General features: G+C 52.0%; 1 protein-coding gene across 2 annotated transcripts; it reads left to right on the top strand.

The window, feature by feature from the left end:
• The first annotated feature begins 62 nt into the window (after positions 1–62).
• Positions 63–17,825, top strand: Ptpn6 (protein tyrosine phosphatase non-receptor type 6). Of its 2 annotated transcripts, none has more exons than XM_041635326.1 (16): positions 63–387; positions 6,032–6,154; positions 6,372–6,566; positions 10,180–10,369; positions 10,514–10,630; positions 10,731–10,844; positions 10,974–11,070; positions 11,373–11,452; positions 11,637–11,786; positions 13,386–13,517; positions 13,645–13,799; positions 16,485–16,552; positions 16,646–16,797; positions 16,893–16,984; positions 17,352–17,494; positions 17,637–17,825. In XM_041635326.1, the coding sequence occupies exons 1-15, from the start codon at positions 374–376 to the stop codon at positions 17,464–17,466; spliced, it is 1,794 nt and encodes a 597-aa protein (XP_041491260.1). In that variant the 5' UTR covers positions 63–373; the 3' UTR covers positions 17,467–17,494; positions 17,637–17,825. The 2 variants fall into 2 exon arrangements, with proteins under 2 accessions (XP_041491260.1, XP_041491269.1); XM_041635335.1 differs by lacking the exon at positions 63–387 and adding an exon at positions 5,762–5,946.
• Positions 17,826–19,767: the final 1,942 nt, after the last annotated feature.

The raw sequence follows: 19,767 nt of genomic DNA, 5'->3' as shown, positions 1-19,767 counted from the left end.
TGCCCCTACCCGCCCTCCTGCTGCTCTGTCAGTCTGAGCTCCAGGTGGAACAGCAGGTGGCTCCTCCCCTTCCAAGAGAAGTAGGCCCTGGCAGGCCTGAAGCCTGCTGGCCTGCCTCGGGCCTCTGGGGACTTTGACTGTGGTGGGCGGTCGCGGGCCAGCCCCGCCCCACCTGACCTTCCCTAGGAGACCTGCCATCCGGGGGCTTGTCCTCAAAGTGTCACAAGTCTGACAGACTGGAGACAGGAGGAAGTGGGTGACAACCAGAATATTCTTCCTGAAGGTCTGGTCTGGATCCCTGGACAGCTGTGCCACTGGATTGGCCCCGCCCCCATCGCCCTTTTCCTGTGACTTCCCCCACTCCTCCAGGGAGATGCTGTCCCGCGGGTAAGTCCCCTGTGCCACCTGTGTCCTACAGACTCCTGTTAGTCTGGGCGGAGTTTGCCACCACGGTCTTGTCACCACCATCAGCCCCTGCCCTGGGTCAGCTTCCTGTCTTTGTCAACTCCTTCCCACAAGATTCAGGACCACCCCCTCCCAGGGTTCATTCATATTCCTCTGCCTCCCTTTTTCTTTCATCAGCCCCCCACCCCCAAATGTGTAACCTCTGGCGTGTGGTCCTCTGCTTCTGCCCCGTCTGGGACCTATCCCCACTGGGTAGCTCACTTCACCTCAGACATGACTGAGGCACATTTGAGAATGTTCTGCCACTCCTAGGCAAACTCCCCCTTACTTCTGAGCCTTGGTTCTGTGTGTCCTTTCCCTGCTCCCCAAAGGGAGCAGACTTAAGTAGATAAATTGAGAATTCCCCGGGGTTGGGTACTGCTGAAGATGCTGCTGTATGGGGAGATGTGGTCTCTGTTTAGAGAGCCGGCTGCCAGGCTGAGGTGATAGAATGGATACCTAAGCCATAGCTAGGATTATTTCAGATGATTGACGGGTTAACGCCCGGCAAAAGAAACACAGAAAGGTGCTGGCAGGTAATGCATGCTGGAGACATTACTGGCTGAAAGGGGGAGGGGGAGCTTTCTGATGAGGTGGCATTTGAGTTAAGACCCAGTAATGAGATAGAGACAGCCATGTTGTGACCAGCAGAAATAGCAAGTGTGAAGCCAGAATAGGAAGTGTTCACTCCAGAGAGAGCCATGGGCAGCTTAGACCTGGGTGGGATTTGGGTAGCTGGTACATTGTTTGTACCAAGTCCCCACTGGTTTTTGCTTTTCCTGCTCCCGGGAGCTGCTCTGTTTGCACTCTTCCTCCCATGTGTGAGGGCGGTACTGAGTCTTCCCAGCGGGCTTGGCACAGCATCTCCTGGTACAGAACCTTTGCTTGATTCCTCAGCCAAGAGCTCTGTTGCTGGGGTCCAGCCCCTTGAACACTTAGGCTCAGCTGCATTGATGGGATTACACTGAACAGCCCAAGTGGTGATGTCATGCACGCACCTCTGAGTCCTGGTCCATCTGCCTGTGGCAATTACCTGCTCTGCCATCTCCCAGCATGCTTTGCTGTGCCAGTTATCTGCCTAGCCTGCTGTGGCAGTGCCGTGGCAGACAACTCTCTGGCCACAGACAGCTTTATTTTTTTCACCTTCCCACTCAACCCACCGCTCACTCAAAGCTTGTGACTCTGGGCAAGTTACTTAATGTGTCTTGAGTTTCTGTTTTTGTTTCTAAAATTCACATAGTAGCAAGTAAACAGTATTGTCATGAAAATTAACCATAATGCAGTTGTCTCAGCGGGTGTAGTGGTGTATGTCAACACTGGGGAGGCTGAGGCAGGAGGATTTTTGAGTTTAGGCTAGCCTGAACTACACAGTAAGATCCTGTTTAAATAAATAAATAATAAAAAGAAAGAATAGGTTACTGTCAGCGGTAGAATACTTGCCAAACATAAAAACCTGAGTTTGATCTCTTTTGCAATAAGTAAATATGGGGCGGTAGTGGCGCCTGCCTTTAATCCCAGCACTCAGGAGGCAGAGGCAGGTGGACCTCTGTGAGTTCAAGGCTAGCCTGGTCTACTGAGTGAATTCCAGGACAGCCAGGACTGTTACACAGAGAAATCTTATCTCAAAAAAGAAAGAAAGAAAGAAAGGAGAAATAAATGAACAAAATAGAGTAGAATAAAAGTAATCACCACACAGAGAAACCCTGTCTTGAACCCCCCTCCCCCAAAAAAATCACCTGCCAGTATCTATTGAGGGATTGGTTCCAGGGAAACCAGAAGATATCGAGCTGTACAGATGTATTTGCATTTAACCTGTAATGTACTAATGCATATTTTCAATCCTCTCCAAGTATTTACCTGACACAATGTAAATGCTATGCAAATCATTATACTGTATTATTGAGGAAATTACGGCAAGGAAAAAAGGTCTGTGCAGCTGGCTGACTCCACAGATGCAAAATTGGAAGACAAAAACCACTGTCAAATGTTAAAGCTGATGACATCAAACTATACCACTTAGGCAAGAATGACCTCCCCAAGGCTGGCATGTGCCGTCACACTTGGCCTTTTGTCCCAGGCTTCAGCCTCCTGAACACTGGGATTTTAGGCGTGAGCCATCACACCTGGTTGCTTTATTAGCCTTTTAGGTCAGAATTTAGGAAATCTTGTTAAGCTTATTTATTAGGTGGGAAGATCAAGGCCCAGAGACGTCCGGTAACTATGTAAGATCGTTGTACCCAGGACCCGTCTCTTGCATCGCCTTGATCTTGTCTTCTTTCACACCCTGCTTCCCAGAGGAATTTCTTTCTCTTCTAGATACCAGGCACTTACTGGCGTTTAGGACTGTCAGCCTCCTTGCGCCTGTTGAAAACAAAGACAAAATCCCTACATCCTTGGTGGTCAAGGGCTCAAATGGGATGATTGTGTATCTTGTCCTAATGTTCTTCCGATTCCAGGGTCCTGTGCCTTGCTTCTTAGGGGATTGCCATTATTTTCCTGCCAGAGGATAGCAGGGGTGGTCCGTCTTATCGGAGTGTCTCATTTTCTGGCTTGACACTCTTTAGATACACTTAAAGGGTCAGGAGTATTAGGTGCCTTCTAAGTTCCTTTGCACAAGTGAGCTTAACCCTGGAAGGAAGAATCCTAGGTCTGGTGCGGTCAGTGTGGTGTTAAGCAGGTACCCGGAACGTCCTGTGTCCCTGTGTGTTGGGGGTCTGCCCCCAGCGAGGTATGTATATGGATGGACACATGATGGGGGGCCTGTGAGTTGTGCTTCTTTATGAGGTCTGCTTGGATATGGCTGTGTGAATCCTTACTCATCTGCCCGCAGGGGCAAACCAGGAAGCATCCATGTAACCTTGACTGTGTAAGTGTATTCACGAGTCTTCTCACTGGATACTTTCCTGGGTTCTGAAGGTTGGGATGGGAACAACCAGGGTGCTTGTGAATCCCTGTGCTGGAACCAGCTATGCATGTGGTTTTCCTGACTCTTGGGGTGAGCTGGGTCCATGGGAGTTCTAGATACTTGATATCCCCAAGAATGACAAAAGACTTGTCATAGAGGGTATTTTTTGTTTGTTTGTTTTTTGTTTCTTAAAACAGGGTCTTGCTATGTAGCCCTGGCTGGTCTGGAACTAACTCTCTATGAAGCTCAGGCTGGCTTCAAACTTGTACTTATCCTCTTGCCTCTGTCTTGCAAGTACTGGAATTCCAGGTGTGTATCACTGTACCTAGCATGACTGTGAAACCCAGGGCTTCCTACATGCTAAGCCAGCGCTTCACCCAGAGCCACACTCTAGCCCTTGCTGGTTTTCATATTCTTTTATTCTTTTCTATTTTTGATACATACCATATATACTATAAATAAATATTAAGTGTACAGCTAACTCTCCACTAATTCGTGACTTTGGGTTTGGCACAGAGATGGAATCCAGCGCCTTGTGCAAGCTACCTTTGAACTACACCTCAAGCATCATACAGTTTTGAAAAAAGTGTAAGGGAACCAGATGTGCTGGTGATGCTTATACTCCCAGCTACTAGAGAGGCTGAGGCAGGGGGATTGCAAGTTCAAGACTACAGAGTGAGTTCCAGATTAGCCTGGGAAACTTAGTGATTGATACCCTGTCTCAAAATAAAAAATAAAAAGAGAGCTGGGGTGTAGCTCAGTATGGGGCATTTGGCTAGCACGTTTGAGGTCCTAGGTTCAGTCCCTAGGACTGCAGGAATATAAAAGGAATCAAATCAATAAGAAAAAGAAATAGGGTGGAGGATTTGCCTCAGTGATGCTTGCCGCCTGCAGAGTGAAGGGACTGGGTTCGTTCTATCTGTGTCTGTCTGTTTGTCTACCTACCTACCTACCTACCTACCTACCTATCTACCTACCTACCTACCCATCTATCTGAAACAGGGTCTCACTATATAGCACTGACTGTCCTGGAAATCATTATGTAGACCAGGCTGGCCTCAAGCAGAGATCTGCCTACCTCTGCCTCCCAAGTGCCAAGATTAAAGGCATGTGCCACCATGCATGGCTAGGGCTTGGGTTCTAATTCCATCATGGCAAAAATACCAAAACTAACCAATCAAAACACCACAAACAAATATGCCCCAAAGGCTATAAAGGACTCTGTCTCAGCTCTGCTTTCTAGCAGCTGTGTTCCTCCTGAAGGGAGACACCAATAGGAGTTTTTGTTTTGTTTTTTAGTTTTTCTGTGTGGCTTTGGAGCCTGTCCTGAAATTTGCTAGGTAGCCCAGGCTGGCCTTGAACTCAGAGATCCTCCTGCCCTTGCCTAAGTGCTGGTACTAAAGGTGTGCACCACCACTGCCCAGCCACCAATAGAAAGTTCTTGGATGTTCTGCTTAGCAACTTGTTTTTCTTCTGACCCTGACTTGATAGTGTTTGCATTTTGTTTTTATTTGTTTGTTTTTGTGTTTATGTTGGGGATTACACACACACAGGGCATCATAAGTCTTTGGTCTGAGAGCTCCTAAAGGTTACTCTCTCTGTGAGCGGCTGCCACGTTGGGACCTTGGCCAACACCCTAGCCTCCAGGACACACACACACACACACGCACGTGCACGTGTGTGCCCTAGCAGAGTCAGAGTATAGGAAAGAGGCCTATAAACAGCCCCTACCAGTAGAAAAGGCCCACACTTGACGGTGCTGCGTGAGGTCATTTCTGTGGGGCGCTCTGCTGTGACAGTGTCTCTTTTGGACAAGGGGTCTGTTGATTACTGTTCTTTGGGTCCTGAGGGTTGGCAGGCAGTATTTAAAAATCATTGGCTTTGAAACTAAACTACTTAGGTCTGAAGCCTACAATTTACTAAGTGAAAAGCCTGGGGCAATTCCTCAAACTTCTTAGCCTCAGTTTCCTTGTCTGTAAAGTGGGTATAAAGATGGTGCCTGCGTGATGAGGTGTGGTGAGGTGTAACTCACGGGAGGAATGTAAATAGCATTGTAGCAATGAGTCTGGCATGTGGCAACACTCCACTAAATGACAGTGTCACTGCACACCGTCGTTATTAGATTGTGCCAAAGAATGCTGCGGAGAAGCGGGGACAAAACCATGAGCCGATGGCCACGAGGATTCACATGTGTGAATCTTGGCCTGGAGGGGCCCGAGGGGCACACATGTGTGTCCTTGTCTCTGGAGTTGCGACTGTTCAGTGCCATATACTCCTGTGCCTTTGATGGCAGACTGTGGCAAGTGGGCCCTCCCCCACCCTGCCACCCTTCTGCTTCTCTTCCCTTGCTCTTGAAAAGAGAAGTACAAGTGAGTTCCCCCAAGGGGTCGGCCGCGCCCCTTCCTGTCTCCGCCCTACTGGCTGTCCCAGGCCAGTGGAGTAGTAGCCCGGTAGCAGGACAGCAGGTTGGGGTTGTAGGAGCTTGGGCTCGGAGAGCCTTGCTTGAGGCTCAGGCCTAGAGTTTTCCCACCTGCCCAGGCAGGCTGTTCCCTTCACGTTCTCTGCAGCTATTTCAGCAAGAGCCCCAGGATGGTGAGGTAAGACCTGGGACCCATGGGAGGCAGGCAGGAAGGATGGTCTGGCCCTCAGGGGACGTTACCTCACCACCTTGTGCACCTTCAGGTGGTTTCATCGGGACCTCAGTGGACCTGATGCAGAGACCCTGCTCAAGGGCCGGGGAGTCCCTGGGAGCTTCCTGGCTCGGCCCAGTCGCAAGAACCAGGGTGATTTCTCCCTCTCAGTCAGGTGGGTGGCTCTCCCTGCGATTTGGCAGCTCAATGTGTGCACATTCTTCGGTTCCCTGGATTGCATTGTCTCCTTATGTTGTATTGCTCCCCCTGTGTCCCTGCCTGTGTCCACCCCATTCCTGGGCCTTTGCATTCCGGCCCCTCAGCCTGTCTGTCCCCCAGCCCATCCCACTTCTGCTCCTGTACCTGGGGCCTCACTTCCTGGTACCCTGCAGGGTGGATGACCAGGTGACCCATATTCGGATCCAGAACTCGGGGGACTTCTATGACCTGTACGGAGGGGAAAAGTTTGCGACGTTGACAGAGCTGGTGGAGTATTACACACAGCAGCAGGGCATCCTCCAGGACCGGGACGGCACCATCATCCACCTCAAGTACCCACTGAACTGCTCGGACCCCACCAGCGAGAGGTGAGGGGCATTGCAGGCTGGCCCAGGCCCTTGAGAGAAGTGTAAAGGAGGTGGGCACCCAGCCCAGGTGGCCTGCTCACTCACAGACTGTGCCTCATCCCCACTCTCCCACCCGTGTTCCAGCTCAGTGCTCTGAGACTCTTTCCTACAACTCACCCATCCCAGGTCCCCCGAGGCAGCAAGAGAAGGTCTCCCCTTGCTTTGCTGCAGGGTTCATGCTGCCTAGCAACCTAGTCCTGGGAGCGACAGTAAGGCTACTTCTTGTGGCTGGTGTTTCCCATCAGGTTGGCCCTATTGCTAGAAAGCTCTTACTTCTATGGAACTCTGTTGCCTTTCCCCAGCTCTCCACAGTCTGGGCCTCTGAGGTCCCCATGTTAGTAAGGCCTTAGAGATCACTTTATTGGGATGCTCAGGGCTTTATCTCAGCAACACAGCGAGGATGGGTTGCAGAGTTTGGATGAAGCAAGGTCATCGACATGGTCACAGGTCTAGAGGGGTAGAGGGTCCAGGCTCGCCTGGCTCCAGGAAACACTCCGGACATCCCCACTAGTGCTGCAAAGACATGGCCCCCATAACCGGACTGGCTATTCTCATGCGGTCTCCCCAGAGTGTGTACCAAGAGAAGGCACACAGATAGATGCCCTCATCGCACCATGGCTCATCTTAGCCGGGCAGCATAGTGAGTAACAGCTCCCATTAAAGTAAAGGGCAGTGGAATAACACTAGGGGCTTCTCCTGGACTTCTGGGGCCATGCCAACTTGTTTTTATTCTGTGTTTGTGTATTTACTGTTGAAATGATTCTGAACCTTGACCCCCCTCTTCCCCTGCTGGGGCCTAAACCCAGGACCTTGTGCGTGCTGAGTGCGTGCTTTGCCACTGAGCTACTTCCCAGCGGTTTTTAGTCTTTTTTGAGATTCGTGCCTACACATTAGCTCAATATTTTTGTTGAAGTCACTGATGAAAACTTAGAGTCAGCGGATCAGAGAGCTTGCCTAGCGTGCATTAAGCCCTGGGTTTGCTTCCCTGCATTGCATAAGCCCAGTGCTGTGGCAGTCCCAGGCGGAGGCAGGAAGACCAGGAGTTCAAGTTCATTGAAGCTGGTCTACACTTCCTTGAAGACTTTCCCATGTGGTGGCAGACAGAAAGGGAGGCACGCCTCATGCTGTCTGTTCTTCTCCCTCTGACCTGCAACTCTCAGGGTGGGTTGGCCTCTTAGATTCGCTTTTACCTCCTCGTCTTCCCTTGTTGCTGTCCCAAGCCAGGAGCTGCTCTCCTAGAGGAGGCCGAATATGGAGGTATAGCAGAATCATAGCTGGTATGTTCACTAGGATAGGGAGGAAGTGGGAGCTGAAAGGGTGTCAGGGGAGCAGGATGGGACAGAGTGGAGAAAGAAGGGGTGCGGGGAAGCATGCTGCACCACTAGGGGGGTAGCAGATGACTCCAAGAGACACTTTGGATGGGCAACTAGAAAGCTGAGTTTCATTCCTAACCTTGAGGTAAGTGGCAGCCAGGGGCCAATACTCCTTGTGTGCTTGCCCCGCCTCTTCAGGGAAATTTGCATTTGTCCCCTCAATGGTGAACTCTCTGCCTGTGGTCAGTTCACATTTGCATGGAGACTTCCTCATCCTGTCCCTGAGGGAAGGAGCTGAACCCCCTCACTTTGCTTGGGGGCTCTGACTTGTCCCTGAGGTAGGTGTGGGTAGGGGTAGAAGCCTCTGACAGGCCCTAGGCTATGGTGTCCCCCTGGCAGAGTTGAGAAGGATCAGGAGGACTAAGCCCCGCTCTCCTTCCCCCTCCATCTCTGCGGTTGGAAAATGCTGCCCCCCCCCTGTCCCTGAGCTGAGGAAACCCTCACAACCTCACTTCTCACTCTCTCCCCAGAAGGAGTTTTGTGTTTTTTCCATCACGTGGTTTCCTGTGAGGCTAGGCATTGTGGGGCTACAGTTTCCTCCTGGGAAGGGGTGCTTCACGGAAAGGCCCTTAGTTCTGCTTTCTGCCCTGCAGCCCCTTGGAGCCCCTTTGGACCCCTGCTGCCCCTTCAGTCACACCATCCTGGGCTCCCTGGAACCCTGAAACCACTCTCCTCAACGGAGTGTTGGGGCCCCCACATCCCTGAGGAATTTTCCATTGGTCCTTCCTGACATCAGTCTCTTCTGACACCCACTGCCATCTGTGGTTTGGGTCCTTCTACATTTTACTGTCCCTCCTTTAACCCAGTCCAAGTCTGTGTTTCACGGGGACCCCTCTTTTTGTTTCTCCAAATATTCTAGGTATTGCTTGCCCGTTTGTTGTAAACAGAAGAGGCTCTAGGTTTTTGTTAGGACCCCCCCTCCTTCATTGCTCCCTCCCTCCCCCCTCCCTCCCTTCTCCCTCCTTTCCTCCCTTCCTCCCTTTTCCCTCCCTCCCTTCCTCCCGCCTCCCTCCCTCCTTTCTCCCTTTATTTTGGTGCTGGGGAATGAATCCAGGGTCTTACATGTCCCACTGAGCTATAACCTCAGTCTCCATGGTTTGAACTCTGTGGAACCTTTTCTTTTATTAGTTGGGGACCTAAGCCCAGTGTGCAAGTGCTTAGCCTCTGTTTTCTGGGAAAATGGCAACCTCTCAGCTTTTGTTTTGTTTCTTTGTTTTAAACGATGTTTGTTACATTTGTACGTGTAGAGGTCAGAGGACACCCTGTTGGAGTTGGTTATCTCCCTCTGCCACGTGGGTCCTGGGGATCAAACTTGGGTTGTGGGGCCTGATAGCAAACATTTTTACCCTCGGCCGTCTCACGCGGAGCCCTTTTCTCCCTTCCTTCCTTTCAACCCACTCTGTAGGCCAGGCTGGCCTCGAACTCACAGAGATCCACCTGCCTCTGCTCCCAAGTGCTGGGATTAAAGGAGTGCACCACCACTGCTAGCCTCTGCTCTTTTTTTCTTTTTTGAGGCAGAATCTTACTCTGTAGCTCAGGCTGGCTTGAAACTCACCATGTAGACCAGGCTACCCTCAAACTTACAGTTATCCCCTTGTCTCTGTCAGCCCAGGGCTGGAATTACAGGTGTGTGTCACTATGTCTGGCTGTTTGTTTTGTTTTTGAGACAGGGTCTTACTCTGTAGCTCAGGCTGGCCTGGCACTTACCATGTAGAGCAGGCTGGCCTCACTGAGGTAGTCCAGCCTACTGAATGCTGGGATTATACATGTGAGCTACGGCTACACAGAAAAACACTATCTTGAGAGAAAAACCAAACAAAATAAAAGTGAGTCATCATAACCCAGCTATTTATTTATAGAAGCAGGTGGGTCTTTTTGTTAGTTTGTTTTTGATACAGGGTTTCTCTGTGTAGCCCTGGCTGTCCTGGAACTCACTCTGTAGACCAGGCTGGCCTCAGAGACCCACCTGCTTCTGCCTGAGTGCTGGGTTTAGAGGTGTGCGCCACTACAAGGACCATGCTGGCCTCCAGTTCATTCTGTTCTCACATCTCCTGAGCTCCAAGCCTGGCTCCTTCCTCTCAGCATTTTTGTGAGATAGCGATGGATCTCAATGTTGCGGTGGATTTGAAAGCTCATAGCTCAGATCTGGCAGGTGTCAGTGCCCACTCGGGCCTGGTCACCAATCTTTTCAACGTACCTAGGTGGTACCATGGCCACATGTCTGGAGGGCAGGCAGAGACGCTGCTGCAGGCCAAAGGCGAGCCCTGGACATTTCTTGTGCGTGAGAGTCTCAGCCAGCCTGGTGATTTCGTGCTGTCCGTGCTCAACGACCAGCCCAAAGCTGGCCCTGGTTCCCCCCTCAAGGTCACTCACATCAAGGTTATGTGTGAGGTAAGTCAGCTGGGCTGTGGGGACGGCCTCATGCCAGAACTTCATCCAGAGCTGTTGGGAGGGTCTTCTGGGGTTGGATTTAAGACTGGGGGTGCCAGGACGGGGTCTCAGTCCTGAGGGGTAGCCCTACTTGGTGTCCTTCAGGGTGGACGCTATACTGTGGGTGGCTCAGAGACCTTTGACAGCCTCACAGACCTGGTGGAGCATTTCAGGAAGACGGGCATTGAGGAGGCCTCAGGTGCCTTTGTCTACCTGCGGCAGGTGAGGAGCCAACCTGCTGCCTCTTCCCTTCCCCTGAGCTGTTGGAGATGTGGGCTTCTGAGGTCTCTCAGTCTCTGATTCCTGCTTTTCCTCTCCCCAGCCTTACTACGCCACTCGGGTAAACGCGGCCGACATCGAGAACCGGGTCTTGGAACTGAACAAAAAGCAGGAGTCCGAGGACACAGCCAAGGCTGGCTTCTGGGAGGAGTTTGAGGTGGGTACTGGGGACAGTGGAGCTGGGATAGATGAGGCCACCTTGCCTTCTTTATGTGCTGTGACATAGCTCTGACCTCTCCACCTGTGCATGTGCCTGGGGCGGGGGCTTAGTTCTCTCACCTTTCAGAGTCTGCAAAAGCAGGAGGTAAAAAACTTGCACCAGCGCCTGGAAGGGCAGCGGCCTGAGAACAAGAGCAAGAACCGCTACAAGAACATTCTTCCCTGTGAGCTCCGCCCCTCTGCCCCTCACTGCTCCCCCCCCCCCCCACCACAGACTCCACCTCCCCACTGCCCAGCAGAGCTCTCCTCCCCCAGGAAGCCTCTTTTTTTTCCACGAGCCTCCCCATAGCTCCCAGGCACCCTCCTGCTCCCGAAGCCTCTGCCCCCACCCCAGACACATTTGCCTCTGCCTGCTGCCCTGTCCTCTATGAGTTCATGGTTTTGGAGACAAGAGCATCTGTTAGCTTGGGAAGGGTCTGCCACAGGGTATGGCCGGCTCAAGCTGTTTCTTTTCTACCCATGCTAGTTGACCACAGCCGAGTGATCCTGCAGGGACGAGACAGTAGTATCCCTGGGTCCGACTACATCAACGCTAACTATGTCAAGGTAAGTTGGGCGAGCCATGTGGGAACAGGCTCTGGTCTCTGAGAGCTCCCTGTGTCTTGGGGTCCATGGGTACAGTACCTCTGGGAAAAGCTGGAGCTGGTGTCTTGGGTAGGATTGATGGTGCTATGAGCACATCCATGCCCACTTACAGTCCTGGGATGGGTCTCTCTGTGTTTGCATCCAGAACCAACTGCTAGGTCCAGAGGAGAACGCTAAGACCTACATTGCCAGCCAGGGCTGTCTGGAGGCCACAGTCAATGACTTCTGGCAGATGACCTGGCAGGAAAACACCCGAATCATCGTCATGACCACCCGTGAGGTGGAGAAAGGCCGGGTAGGGCAAAGCACCACCCTCTTGTCCCTCACATTTTCTTCCTCAGTCCTTGTTCACCACCACACACAAGGAAGATCAGGGGCTGGTGAGAAGGCTCAGAGGCTTAAATGTATTTGCTATCAAGCCTAACTCCATGAGTTCAATCCCTGGGACCCACATGGTAGAAGGAGAGAACTGACTTCTGCAAGTTATCTTCTGAGTGCCACATGCATGCACATGTGTGTTCATACATGTACACTCACAGGGAGATCTAGTTTTATGGGTGTACAGACATATACATACCTCAGTGGCAAAGGCCCAGTGCCTGTTGGGAAGCTGAGACCTGAGATAGTCTCCTCTATACACTGTGACTCCTGGACACCCAGCCCTCCTTAGCTCCAGATGCCCTGTGTGATGATATAGCCTAGTGGCAGAGCGCATGCCCAGTCCTGGAACCCTGGGTTCGATCCTCAGCACCACAGAACAGGGCAAGCATTCTTCATACATCCATTTCTTCCCCTGTCCTCTCTGCCCCAAGCCTCTTGCCATCAGCGGCTCCCCTTTGCTCCCCCTTTGCGCACTGGGAAGTTTTCCTCTCAGAAGCACATGGCATCCAGTTGCTCTCTCTGAAAACCCTTCTGTGGCTCCCAGTTGCTTCTGGGATGGAAAGCTGTCCCTGCAAGCCTGGTGGCTTCCCTCCGATCCTCACGGCTCCCTGTAGTGCACACCACCTCGTTTGAAGGCACTAGCTCAGTTTTTGCCAGGAACTGGCTCCCTGAACCGCCTTGCCTCACAGACTCCGGTTTGGAGTGCTCCGTTCCTGCTTACTCTGTGAGGCTATCCTGCATTGCCCTCTTAGCCCTGTGGGAGAATTGGCTCCTTCCCTAGCCCTGCTCCTGAGACATGCTCTGTATACCTGTGTCTCCTGTCTGTGTATCACCCTGTGTCCTAGGACACGGACCGTGTCTGGCTTGGTCTTCCGGGGTTTGTAGCGCTAGGGATGAAACTTCTGGCTTTGTATGTGTGAAGCACACGTCCTCTCACTAAACTGCATCCACTGTCTGCGTTTTTCTTGAGTTTGAACCACAGCTCAGTTGCTACAGCTTCAGTGGTCACTGAATGGGTTGTAAGATTAGATGGTTGATAGTTCCTATCTTGTAGTGGTTAGCCTGAAGCCAGGCCCCAGGTCTGATTTTGAGCTGGCTCATCCCTCTTTTAACAGACATCCAGGGCAGGGATGGAGAGAAGGCTCAGCCGTCGAGCCATGAAAGCGTGAGGACTGGAGTTGGGGTCCTCAGAAGCTCTCGTACATTCCGGGTGGGCAGAGAAACTTGCTTACAGTTTCAGCTTTGGCAGGAGGATGCAGGGGATCCCCAGGGCAAGTTGGCTAGCAAGGCTTGCCATATTGGTGAGCTCTGGGTTTGATTGAGACACCCTGCCTCAATGAATGAGGTGGAAGAGTGGTGGACGATGATTTCCATCCTCATTCTTAGGCCTCCACATGCAGCCCCCATGTATGTACCTATACACGTGTGCAAAAAAAAAAAAATTCACTATGTCTGGGGCTTAGAAAGCCCCAGAGCTTTGCCTCTGTGCCTTAGCCCTCCCCCTCTCTTTCAGAACAAATGTGTTCCTTACTGGCCGGAGGTGGGCACTCAGCGAGTCTACGGGCTCTACTCTGTGACCAACTGTGCAGAGTACGATACAGCAGAATACAAACTTCGCACTTTACAGATCTCCCCGCTGGACAATGTGAGTGTCCCCAGCCCCTGCACACTCCAGGGGCCTCACCTTCTGTTTGTTCTGTAGTTGGGGTGGGTGGGTGGGACTAGGAAATTGTGTGGACGCAGCAGGCACTGACTCTGTGTCCTTGGCCTAGGGGGACCTGGTTCGGGAGATATGGCACTACCAGTACCTGAGCTGGCCTGACCATGGGGTTCCCAGTGAGCCCGGGGGTGTCCTCAGCTTCCTGGACCAGATCAACCAGCGACAGGAACGTTTGCCTCATGCAGGGCCCATCATTGTGCATTGCAGGTGAGAGGCGTAACATGAAGGTAGTGTTTACAAAGCAGCAGCGGGGGGCTACAGAGATGGCTCGGAGGACCTTGTTTGACTCCTAGCACCTACATAGTGATGTATAACCTTCTCTAACTTCCGTCCCAGGGGATTCAACACCTTTTTCTAACCTACAAGGGCACTGCATGCACATGGTATACAGACATACATGCAGGCAGAACACCTGCACACGTAAAATTGAAACAGCAGCTGGCAGGTGAGCAGTGCTGCCAGCAACATGGCTAGGGACTTACTGTATGCCTTCCCGGACCCCAGCTTCCTCTGAGCCCTCACTACTCCAGGCCTGTGGTGGACCTGCTTGTGGGTCCTTGGGTTTCACCTCTCACTGCTCATTGCTGGGCATGGTGGTATATACCTATAGTTTAGCATTTGGGCACTGAGACAAGGGGATCATGAGTTCCAGGCCATATAACTAAGACCTTTTTTCCCTTCCTTCCTTCCTTCCTTCCTTTCTTTCTTCCTTCCTTCCTTCCTTGACAGGACTTCTCTGTGTAACAGTCCTGGCTGTCCTGGAACTCACTTTGAAGGCCAGGCTGGCTTTGAACTCACAGGAATCTGCCTGTCTCTACTTCTGGAGTGTTGGGATTAAGGGCATGCACCACTACACTGGGCATAAGATCTTTCTTTAAAAAAAAAAATTTCACCGTGTATGTGTGTATGTCTATGTATATGTGTGTATCTGTGTGTACACCATTGATGGCTTTTTTTTGTTTTGTTTTGTTTTTTGTTTTTCGAGACAGGGTTTCTCTGTAGCTTTGGAGCCTGTCCTGGAACTAGCTCTTGTAGACCAGGCTGGCCTTGAACTCGCAGAAATCCACCTGTCTCTGCCTCCGAGTGCTGGGATTAAAGGCATGCTCCACCACGGCCCAGCCATTGATGGCTTCTTTTGTATGACCTGAGGAAACAGGAACCAGTTTTGTCCCCCCTTCTCTGTCCCTGTAACCCAGGCCTGTGGAAGCTTCTAGACTTCCTCCTTCCCTCACTAGCAGCTGTCTTGCAACTGGGCTGGGGGTACCCCCCATGCTGTCTTGGGGTCAAGCTCTGCACGCTACTATCTTGGGGACAGCTCATCCCCAAGAACTACCTCTCTGCCACCCCTCCCCCATTCACGTACTTCTTGAAATCCCCATAGCCTTTATTTAGAAATTACAGGAAGGAAGTGGTATGGGGGGGTTATTTTTGACAATCTGGGTTTGAAATTAGACAGCTCGACTTATGGTAGCAGCCTCATGGACTGGGCTGTAGGCAGGTCTGGGGTCTGCATCATCTGTCTGCTCAGAGTGGGTGGAGGGGGGTACGGGTAGGGGTGGAGGGCGGGGGGAGGGCGGGGAAGGGAAGCATACTACTGCACTTTCTCCACACCTGAGTCTTGGGCCAGCCCTTACCTTTTTGCCATGTTGAAGAAAAGAGAAATGAAGTTCCACAGAGAGAAAGTTCCACCTCTCTCTCTGTCTGTCTGTCTGTCTGTCTGTCTCTGTATGTGCTGGGGATGGGACCCTAGGGCTTTAAGCATATTAAAAACATGCTTTACCACCAAGGCACACCCTAAGCAAAATGTAACTCTATGTGTATGTGTGGGCATGCGTGTGGGCATGTCCGTGGAGGTCAGAGGCCCTAGTTTTTATGGCTCTCCACCATGCACACACACATATACACCCACTCATGTGTGTGCGTGCACACACACACATACATGTGTCTGTGTATATGTGTCTCACACTATGTGGCTCAGTGGCCTGGAACTTGCTAGGTAGACCAGGCTGGCCTCAGATTCACAGAGGTCCACTTGCTTGTTTGATAGTCATAATAGTCACTGAGCCATCACACCCATCCCAAATGTAACTGTGTGTGTGTGTGTGTTTCTATATAGACCAGGCTGGCCTCTTGAGTGCAGGAATTAAAATCATGTGCCACCATGCCTAGCTCCAAGTGTGACTCTTTTATTTATTTTTTGGCTTTTTGAGACAGGGTTTCACTGTGTTGTGCAGCCCTGGCTGTCCTGGATCTCACTCTGTAGACCAGGTTAGCTTCAAACTGAGAGAGATCCAATTGTCTCTGCCTCCCGAGTGCTGGGATTAAAGGTGTGCCCCACAACCGCCTGGCTCCAAATATAACTCATTTCTTTTCCATTTGGTTTTTTGAGATAGGGTTTCTCTGTATAGCCTTGACTGTTCTAGAACTAGCTCTGTAGACCAGGTTGGCCTTGAACTCATAGAGATCTGCCTACTTCTGCTTCCCAAGTGCTGGGATTAAAGGTGTGCACTACCACCTGTCCACTCCAAATGTAACTCTTGAAGGCTGGAATGGGGGGAGCCCAGGTACCTGAGGAGCAGGTAGGACAATGGCAGGGTGTGACATTCTGTTTCTCCAAGGAATGAGGATAACCATCATTTGGGAGGAGTGAGGAGTGGGAGCAGGAAGTGGGGAACAAATGCTGGGAAGGAGGGAAAGGGTATCTGTACCCCCAAATAGGCACCTGCTTGTCCATCCTGTGACTGGGGCAGAAGAATGGGTGCAGAGGTGCACTTTGCTGGCCTAATGACCTGGACACATTACTAACCCTTGTGGCTGGTGCTGTAGGTTCTTCATGACTTCCCATTTCCTAGTAAGGGCTGCGCCTTTGATGGTGATCCTTTCTCTCTGCAGTGCCGGCATCGGCCGAACAGGAACGATCATCGTTATTGACATGCTCATGGAGAGCATCTCCACTAAGGGTGAGGACCCCTGGGCCGTGTGGGTAGGTGTGGGAGAGACAAGCCGTCCCTTGGCCTTGCCCACCCTGACGTTCCACGGCCACCCTTGTCCAGGACTAGACTGTGACATTGACATTCAGAAGACCATCCAGATGGTACGGGCACAGCGCTCTGGCATGGTGCAGACGGAGGCGCAGTACAAGTTCATTTACGTGGCCATTGCCCAGTTCATTGAGACAACCAAGAAGAAGCTGGAGATCATACAAGTGTGTCCAGAGTGGGGCTGATGGGTGGGAGGGGAGAGTGGGCATCACCCAGTCCTGCTCGTACCACCATCCTCCCACCACACCTTTGCCCACAGTCCCGGAAGGGTCAGGAGTCGGAGTATGGGAATATCACCTACCCTCCCGCTATGAGGAGTGCCCATGCCAAGGCCTCCCGTACCTCCTCCAAGTGAGTGATCCTGCTTGTCCTTCCAGCATCTCCCCCTTCTCCTGCCCAGTCTCGACTGTCCTTTCTGGAGTGGAATAGTGTGGAGGTTGGGGAGACCCTGGTTCAAGGTCAACCTTCTCCCTACTACCTCTGTTCTTCAGTTTTTTCTGAAGCGCCCACTGTGATTATGGGTGGGCCTGTGCTGAGGACCAGCTGTGGACTCCTGTGAGTGCAGTCTTTGCCCCCGGGAGCTTTGGGTCTAGTGTATGGACAGTGAGCGGGCTCTCTGGCTTTCCTGGCTTCACTAAGTGACAGTGAGTTCTGGAGGGGCTGCTAGTAGGGGATCTGCGCAGTGTCCAGATGCCTTCTCTCCCTCCCCCATGCCCAGACACAAGGAGGAGGTGTATGAGAACGTGCATAGCAAGAACAAGAAGGAAGAGAAAGTGAAGAAGCAGCGGTCAGCAGACAAGGAGAAGAGCAAAGGTTCCCTCAAGAGGAAGTGAACTGGGCACTCATCTGCAGGTGGCCATGGTGAGGCCCCTTCTCCCCCTGCCCCCGTTTCCCCCCGCTCCAGTTCTGACATGCGAGGGGTGGTCACAATCTCACTCTCCCCTGCCAGGGTGTCCCTGGGCCCCAGATACCCTCTGACCCACTTCCTCTCTTTTATCTGCAGCATCAGCCTTAATCCCTGCAGAGGCCTCCACTGGACAGATCAAGACCTGTGGCCCACACCAGACCCTGGGACCACCCCCATCATTTTGTAATTTAAATGGCTATGATCCTCTGAACCTGTATATAACCCAGCAAGCCCCCAGGCAAAGCCAGATTTCTATTCTTGTAAATAAAGCCCCTGGACCTCTGTGTGTTGCCTCCAACCTTGTGTGCCCCGTGTATCTGGAGGCTTTGGGCAGGCTGGGACTGGGTTGCCATGTGTGACTGTGTAAAAGTTCAATCTTCTGGGTTAGATAGACCCAGTTCTGGACGCTGCTTCACACAGCTAGATGCCTGCGGCCCTCCTAGGGCTTAGATTGTTCTGTGTTCTCCCTCTCTCATGCCGGGGATGGCACCTAGGTCTCCTGTGTGCTTAGCAAGTGCTCCAGCCTTCTTACAGCAGAGGGTGATCTGTGATCTGGACTCATCTGCCCTCCTCGGCTTGGTAGTGAAGATATTGCTATAGCGAGTGCCAATAACAGTGGCCACTACTACATTACACACTGGCAACAGGCCTGGGCCCTATTTAAGGGACTATAGAATGAATTAATACTAGATACATTCTTTTTATATATATATATATATAAATTTAAAAATTTTATTTGTTTGTTTATTTTGTCGTACGGGACAAAGCTCAGAGCATCCCACATGCCCGGTAGTGAGCAGCTTTCTCACTGAGCTATCTGTACCCCTGGCTCTCGCCTGGGGACCTCTATTATCCTTATTTTACAGTGCAGAAGTCTGAGAAAGTGAGGCCCAGGAGCAAGGTTGCTCGAGGTTCCGGGACTCCTGGCCTCCAGAGTCCATGTCCTGACAGACTCAGCAGGGCCCACCCCAGATTTGCCACACAGCCTGATGTTGATTGCTAGAGCCAACAGCTAGGAGATTTTCAGGAGGACTGACTTAGTGTAACCTCTCCCGGTCTGCAATCCCCAAAGCACATGGGGACATCCCATTGCTGAGGCCCTCATCGTCCTGGACACTGAAGATCATTTTATGATTTTTGTGCCCCTTCCTTTTCTTTTGTCTAGAATTGGGTTCTTTATACATAACTGGAATCTCCTGAGCAGTTGGGTGTGCCAGTCATACCTTGGGAAGAGCTGGCTCCCACCAGGCGAAGGATAGCTTATTGGCCTGAGTACCCCCTGTGTTAACGGGTTCTAGGGCCGTGCTGGGGGCAGTTGAAGGTGACAAGTGAACTTATCATACTGGGACTTGGGAGATGTCTGGGAAACCAAGCCAGAATTAGGCCACAAAAATAATTACAACGGAAAAGTATGGAGAACAAAGGAGGGGGAAGCCACGGATCTGGGATTGAGCAACGTGATAGCTCCCTGGAGCTAGGTGGCCCTCCAGGGGGTGAATGGGTGGGGCCATCACCTGTGCACCGCAGGGCCCCTCTCCCAGCAACACCGAGCCACACAGAAGAAAGGCAGGTCCTATTCTTAACTGCTCGGGACTTCTTCGAGGGCCAGCACAGAAGAGGGCTCTGAGGAGAGGTGGGTTGCAAGCACCATCGCTTGGGGTGTAGCGAATGTAGGGCAAGAACAGGTCTCCACTTTCCTCCCTAGGTGGGGGCTGGGGCCTTTAGGTCATCGGGACAGACACTCCAACATCAGGGGAAAGCAAAGCTGCGGAGGCTAGCTGCGGAGGCTTGCTGCAGAGGCTACCCGCGGAGGCTAGCTGCGGAGGCTGGCTGCGGAGGCTAGCTGCGGAGGCTAGGGGATCCACAGGTTTGGTGGGGCTTCCGTCCTTCCCAGTTCTCAAGGAGTTCTCCAACTCTGGCTTAGCACTGGAGAGGGACACAGACCAATGCCTGCCTAGCTGACCCCACACTGACCTCAGAGAGGATCCTCCGACTCGGCCCGAGGGCGCGGTTGGCGGCCTCAGAGGAGAGGGCTTTTGGCTTGGGGAAGGAGCCGCTGGAAGGGTTTCCAAAGATGGCCTCTCTCCTTATTCCTTTAGAAACAGGGAAAGAGTAGGCAGGAGAAGAAAGGCCGCCAGAAAGGGCGGGAGGCCTGGCAAGGTGGCCAGGCCTGAAGAGGAGGTGCCCAGGGCTGGTGCTGGGAGGGAAGGAGTTAAGGCGGAGAGGG

The sequence above is a fragment of the Microtus oregoni genome, unplaced genomic scaffold (genome assembly GCF_018167655.1).
Source record: "Microtus oregoni isolate MIOR12 unplaced genomic scaffold, Mior012 000002F_ref0000024, whole genome shotgun sequence".
Classification (NCBI taxonomy): Eukaryota; Metazoa; Chordata; class Mammalia; order Rodentia; family Cricetidae; genus Microtus; species Microtus oregoni.
Note: the sequence above shows the minus strand (reverse complement) of the source record. Positions and strands in the feature narration are given on the sequence as shown.